This window comes from Calidris pugnax, unplaced genomic scaffold (assembly GCF_001431845.1).
Source record: "Calidris pugnax isolate Ruff unplaced genomic scaffold, ASM143184v1 scaffold825, whole genome shotgun sequence".
NCBI lineage: Eukaryota > Metazoa > Chordata > Aves > Charadriiformes > Scolopacidae > Calidris > Calidris pugnax.
The window spans coordinates 26896-33369 of record NW_015091516.1 but is presented as its reverse complement, the minus strand read 5'-3'; the positions used below and the strand labels follow the sequence as shown (position 1 = coordinate 33369).

At 62.8% G+C, this 6474-nt stretch overlaps 1 protein-coding gene across 1 annotated transcript in view; it reads right to left on the bottom strand.

The window, feature by feature from the left end:
• Nucleotides 1-6474, bottom strand: part of LOC106899811 (basement membrane-specific heparan sulfate proteoglycan core protein-like) — a gene marked incomplete at both ends in the record, with an annotated part of 67681 nt that overhangs the window by 35217 nt on the left and 25990 nt on the right. Inside the window, 2 exons of the mRNA XM_014961731.1 lie at nt 62-121; nt 4118-4372. Of these exons, the coding sequence (XP_014817217.1) occupies nt 62-121; nt 4118-4372 (315 nt within the window). The remainder of the gene's footprint in view (nt 1-61; nt 122-4117; nt 4373-6474) is intronic.

Below are 6474 nucleotides of genomic sequence, written 5' to 3'. Positions count from 1 at the left end.
GGGGGAGAGTGAGTGGACCCCCCCCCTTCCCGGCCCCCAAACCCCCCCCCAGGTGACTTACCCGGTCTGTGCCCCTCCATAAACTCCACGGGCCCGTAAAACATCTGAGTCTTGGAGGGGGCTGCAAGAGGGTACGGGTTTCAGGAGAGCGTGCCCATCCCCCTGGCGTCTGGGCACCGAGCGAGCCCCTTGCCCTGGCGTCTGGACACTAAGCGTGCCCATCACCCCAGCTTCTGGGCACTGAACCTGCCCGTCACCCTGGTGCCCATCACCCCAGTATCTGGGTGACTGCCCATCCCCCTGGCGTCTGGGCACCGAGCGAGCCCCTTGCCCTGGCGTCTGGACACTAAGCGTGCCCATCACCCCAGCTTCTGGGCACTGAACCTGCCCGTCACCCTGGTGCCCGCATGCCCATCGCCCCAGTATCTGGGTGATAAGTGTGTCCACCACACCAGCATGTGGGCACCCACCACCCTGGTGTCTGGGTGCCCATCACAGTGGTGTCTGCGCGTCCATCACCCCAACATATGGGCACCCACCATGATGAGGATGATGGGGATATCACAGTGGTGTCTGGGCACCCATCACAGTGGTGTCTGGGCGCCCATCACCCCGACATGTGGGTGCCCACCACCCTAGCATTTGGGTGCCCATCACAGTGGTATCTGGGCACCCATCACCCTGCCATTTGGGGTGCCCATCGCTGTGGCGTTTGGGCACCCACCACCCTGGTATCTGGGCACCCAACACAGTAGTGTCTGGGCGCCCATCACCCTGGTATTTGGGTTGCCCATCACCCCGGCATCTGGGCACCCGCCACCCTGGTATCTGGGCACCCATCACAGTGGTGTCTGGGCACCCATCACCCTGGCATCTGGGGTTCTCATCACCCCAGCATCTGGGCACTGAACCTGTCCATTACCCTGGTGACTGGGTGCCCGTCACCCTGGCACCTGGATACTAATGTGCCCATCACCCTGATGTCTGGTCACCCACCACCCTGGCATCTGGGCACCCATCACAGTGGTGTCTGGGCACCCATCACCCTGGTATTTGGGGTGCCCACCACCCTGACATCTGGGCACCCATCACAGTAGTGTCTGGGCACCCACCACTGTGACATCTGAGCACTGAACATGCCCATTACCCTGGTGTCTGGGTGCCCACCACCCTGGCATCTGGGTGCCATCACAGTGGTGTCTGGGCACCCATCACCCTGCCATTTGGGGTGCCCATCACCCTGGCATCTGGGCATTGCACGTGCCCATTGCTGTGGCATCTGGGTGCCCACCACCCTCGTATCTGGGCACCCAACATGTTGGTGTCTGGGCATCCATCACCCTTGTATTTGGGTGCCCATCACAGTGGTATCTGGGCACCCATCACCCTGCCATTTGGGGTGCCCATCGCTGTGGCATTTGGGCGCCCACCACTCTGGTATCTGGGCACCCATCACAGTGGTGTCTGGGCGCCCATCACAGTGGTGTCTGGACACCCACCACCTTGGTATCTGGGCACCCAACACAGTAGTGTCTGGGCACCCATCAACCTGGTATTTGGGTTGCCCATCGCTGTGGCGTCTGAGTGCCCAACACCCTGGCATCTGGGCACCCATCACAGTGCTGTCTGGGCACCCACCACTGTGACATCTGAGCACTGAACATGCCCATCACAGTGGTGTCTGGGTGCCCATCACCCTGGTGTCTGGGTGCCCATCACCCTGGCATCTGGGCATTGCATGTGCCCATTGCTGTGGCATCTGGGCACCCACCACCCTGGTATTTGGGTTGCCCATCGCTGTGGCATCTGAGTGCCCACCACCCTGACATCTGGGCACCCATCACAGTGCTGTCTGGGCACCCATCACCCTGCCACTTGGGTTGCCCATCGCTGTGGCATCTGGGTGCCCACCACCTTGGTATCTGGGTGCCCATCACAGTGTTGTCTGGGCACCCATCACCCTGGTATTTGGGGGGCCCACCACCCTGACATCTGGGCACCCATCACAGTGGTGGCTGGGCACCCATCACAGTGGTGGCTGGGCACCCATCACAGTGGTGGCTGGGCACCCATCACAGTGGTGGCTGGGCACCCATCACAGTGGTGGCTGGGCACCCATCACAGTGGTGGCTGGGCACCCATCACAGTGGTGGCTGGGCACCCATCACAGTGGTGGCTGGGCACCCATCACAGTGGTGGCTGGGCACCCATCACAGTGGTGGCTGGGCACCCATCACAGTGGTGGCTGGGCACCCATCACAGTGGTGGCTGGGCACCCATCACAGTAGTGTCTGGGCACCCACCACTGTGACATCTAAGCACTGAACGTGCCCATCACCCTAGTGTCTGGGTGCCCACCACCCTGGCATCTGGGTGCCATCACAGTGGTGTCTGGGCGCCCATCACCCTGGTATTTGGGTTGCCTATTGCTGTGGCATCTGAGTGCCCACCACCCTGGTATCTGGGCGCCCATCACAGTGGTGTCAGGGCGCCCATCACCCTGCCATTTGGGGTGCCCATCACCCTGGTATCTGGGCACCCATCACAGTAGTGTCTGGACACCCACCACTGTGACATCTGAGTACTGAACATGGCCATCACCCTAGTGTCTGGGTGCCCATCACCCTGGCATCTGGGCGCCATCACAGTGGTGTCTGGGTGCCCATCACCCTGCCATTTGGGGTGCCCATCACCCTGGCATCTGGGCATTGCGTGTGCCCATTGCTGTGGCATCTTGGTGCCCACCACCCTGACATCTGGGCACCCAACACAGTGGTGCTGGGCGCCCATCACCCCAACATGTGGGCACCCACCACCCTGGCATCTGGGTGCCCATCACAGTGGTATCTGGGCACTGAACGTGGCCATCACCCCAGTGTCTGGGTGCCTACTACCCTGGCATCTGGGCGCCATCAGAGTGGTGTCTGGGCACCCATCATGCCAGCATCTGGGGTGCCCATCACCCTGGCATCTGGGCACTGAACCTGCCCATCACCCTGGTGTCTGAGTGCCCATCACCCTGACATCTGGGTGCCCATCACAGTGGTGTCTGGGCACCAATCACCCTGCTATTTGGGTTGCTTATTGCTGTGGCATCTGAGTGCCCAACACCCTGACATCTGGGCACCCATCACAGTAGTGTCTGGGCACCAACCACTATGACATCTGAGCATTGAACATGCCCATCACCCTGGTGTCTGGGTGCCCATCACCCTGGCATCTGGGCATTGCGTGTGCCCATCGCTGTGGCATCTGGGCACCCACCACCCTGGTATTTGGGTTGCCCATCGCTGTGGCATCTGAGTGCCCACCACCCTGACATCTGGGCACCCATCACAGTGCTGTCTGGGCACCCACCACTGTGACATCTGAGCACTGAACATGCCCATCACAGTGGTGTCTGGGTGCCCATCACCCTGGCATCTGGGCATTGCATGTGCCCATTGCTGTGGCATCTTGGTGCCCACCACCCTGACATCTGGGCACCCAACACAGTGGTGCTGGGCGCCCATCACCCCAACATGTGGGCACCCACCACCCTGGCATCTGGGTGCCCATCACAGTGGTGTCTGGGCACCAATCACCCTGCTATTTGGGTTGCTTATTGCTGTGGCATCTGAGTGCCCAACACCCTGACATCTGGGCACCCATCACAGTAGTGTCTGGGCACCAACCACTATGACATCTGAGCATTGAACATGCCCATCACCCTGGTGTCTGGGTGCCCATCACCCTGGCATCTGGGCATTGCGTGTGCCCATCGCTGTGGCATCTGGGCACCCACCACCCTGGTATTTGGGTTGCCCATCGCTGTGGCATCTGAATGCCCAACACCCTGGCATCTGGGCACCCATCACAGTGGTGTCTGGGCACCCATCACCCAAGCATCTGGGCACCCATCACACTGTGTCTGGGCACCCATCACCCTGGTATTTGGGTTGCCCATCACTGTGGCATCTGGGTGCTCACCACCCTGACATCTGGGCACCCATCACAGTGTTGTCTGGTCACCCATCACCCTGCCACTTGGGTTGCCCATCGCTGTGGCATCTGGTCACCCACCACCCTGCCCACCTGGTCCCCGCAGGTGCCCACCAGCTGCTCCCCGGGGTCTCACCCTGGACGTAGAGCGTGGCGGTGCCCTCGTCCATGTCCAACATGTTGGAGCCGGTGCAGACGTAGACGCCGGCGTCCTCGGGGCGCACGCGGCGCAGGGTGAGGATCCCGTTGAAGTCCACGGCGCCGGCGGGCAGCGTCCCGTGGTTCTGCCGCGTCCACACCAGCGTGTAGGCGGGCGACTGGCGGGGAGAGAGAGAGATGGGATTTGAGAGGCCTGAGGCCACGGGGATGGGCACGTGGCAGGCAGGGGGTCCTGGGGGGTGGTGGTGTGGGGATGCAGGACCGTTTGGGCACCCACCGGGGAGAGGTGGGCACCCAGGGGTGCATGGAGGGGGGGGGTCCACATGGTTGGATGGGCAACGAGGTGTGTCCCTGTGCCCTGCATGTCCCCGTGGGCACCCAGGGATGTCCCCCATGCCCTGCATGGCCCTGTGGGTACCCATATGCTCTGGATGTCCCCATGGGCACCCATGGGTGTCCCCGTGTCCTGCATGTCCTCATGGGCACCCCAGGGGTGTCCCCACACTCTGCATGTCCCCATGGGCATCCATGGGTGTCCCTGTGCCCTGCATGTCCCCATGGGCACCCAGGGATGTCCCCCAGGCCCTGCATGGTCCTGTGGGTACCCATGTGCTCTGCATGTCCCCATGGGCACCCCAGGGGTGTCCCTGTGCCCTGCATGGTCCTGTGGGTACCCATGTGCTCTGCCATGTCCCCATGGGCACCCAGGGATGTCCCCCATGCCCTGCATGGCCCTGTGGGCACCCATGGGTGTCCCTGTGCCCTGCATGGCCCTGTGGGTACCCGTGTGCTCTGCATGTCCCCATGGGCACCCCAGAGGTGTCCCCATGCTCTGCATGTCCCCATGGGCACCCATGGGTGTCCCCGTGCTCTGCATGTCCCCATGGGCACCCAGGGGTGTCCCTGTGCCCTGCATGGTCCTGAGGCCACCCATGTACCCTAGATGTTCCCCTTGGGCACCCAGGGGCATCCCTGTGCCCTGCATAGTCCTGGGGCCACCCATATGCCCTGTGTGTCCCCATGGGCATCCACGGGTGTCCCTGTGTCCTGCATGTCCCTGTGGGCACCCAGGGGCACCCTGGGCCCTGTATGTCCCCACAGACACCCCAAGGGTACCCTTGTGCCTGCCATGGTCCCACGGGCACCCAGGGGATGTCCCTGTGCCCTGCATGATGCCATGGGCACCCAGGGTTGTCCTTGTGCCCTCCATGGCCCCGTGGGCACCCATGGGTGTCCCTGTGCCCTGTTTGGTCCTGTGGCCACTCAGGGGTGTCCCTGCGCCCTCCATGGCCCCCTGGGCACACATGGGTGTCCCGTGTGCCCTGCATGACCCCATGGCCACCTCTGTGCCCTGCATGTCCCCTTGAACACCCAGGGATGTCCCCGTCCCCTGCATGTCCCCATGGGCACCCAGGGGTGCTCCTGTGCCCTCCATGTGGCTACCCATGTGCCCTAGATGATTTCATGAACACCTAGGGATGTCTCTGTGTCCTCCATGGTCCCGTGGGTATCCAGGGATGTCCCCATGCCCTGCATGTCCCCATAAGCACCCATCTGCCCTGTATGACTCCAAGGGCACCCAGGGGTGTCCCCTGTGCCCTCCATGGTCCTGTGGGAACCCAGGGGTGTCCCCGTGCCCTGTATGGTCCTGTGGCCACTCAGGGGTGTCCCTGTGGCCTCCATGGCCCCCATGGCCACCTGTGTGCCCTGCATGTCCCCTTAAACACCCAATGATGTCCCCATGCCCTGCATGTCCCCATGGGCACCCAGGGGTGCTCCTGTGCCCTCCATGGTCCTGTGGCCATGCATATGCCCTGGATGACTCCATGAACACCTAGGGATGTCCCTGTGCCCTCCATGGCCCCCTGGGCATCCAGGGGTGTCCCTGTGCCTTCCATGGCCACCTGTGTGTCCTGCATGTCCCCTTGAACACCCAATGATGTCCCCATGCCCTGTATGTCCCCGTGGGTACCTAGGGATCTCTCCGTGCCCTGCATGTCCCCATGGGCACTCATGTGCTCTGCATGTCCCCATGGGCACCCCAGAGGTGTCCCCATGCTCTGCATGTCCCCATGGGCACCCATGGGTGTCCCCGTGTCCTGCATGTCCTCATGGGCACCCCAGGGGTGTCCCCACACTCTGCATGTCCCCATGGGCATCCATGGGTGTCCCTGTGCCCTGCATGTGCCCATGGGGACCCAGGGATGTCCCCCAGGCCCTGGATGGTCCTGTGGGTACCCATGTGCTCTGCCATGTCCCCATGGGCACCCAGGGATGTCCCCCATGCCCTGCATGGCCCTGTGGGCACCCATGGGTGTCCCTGTGCCCTGCATG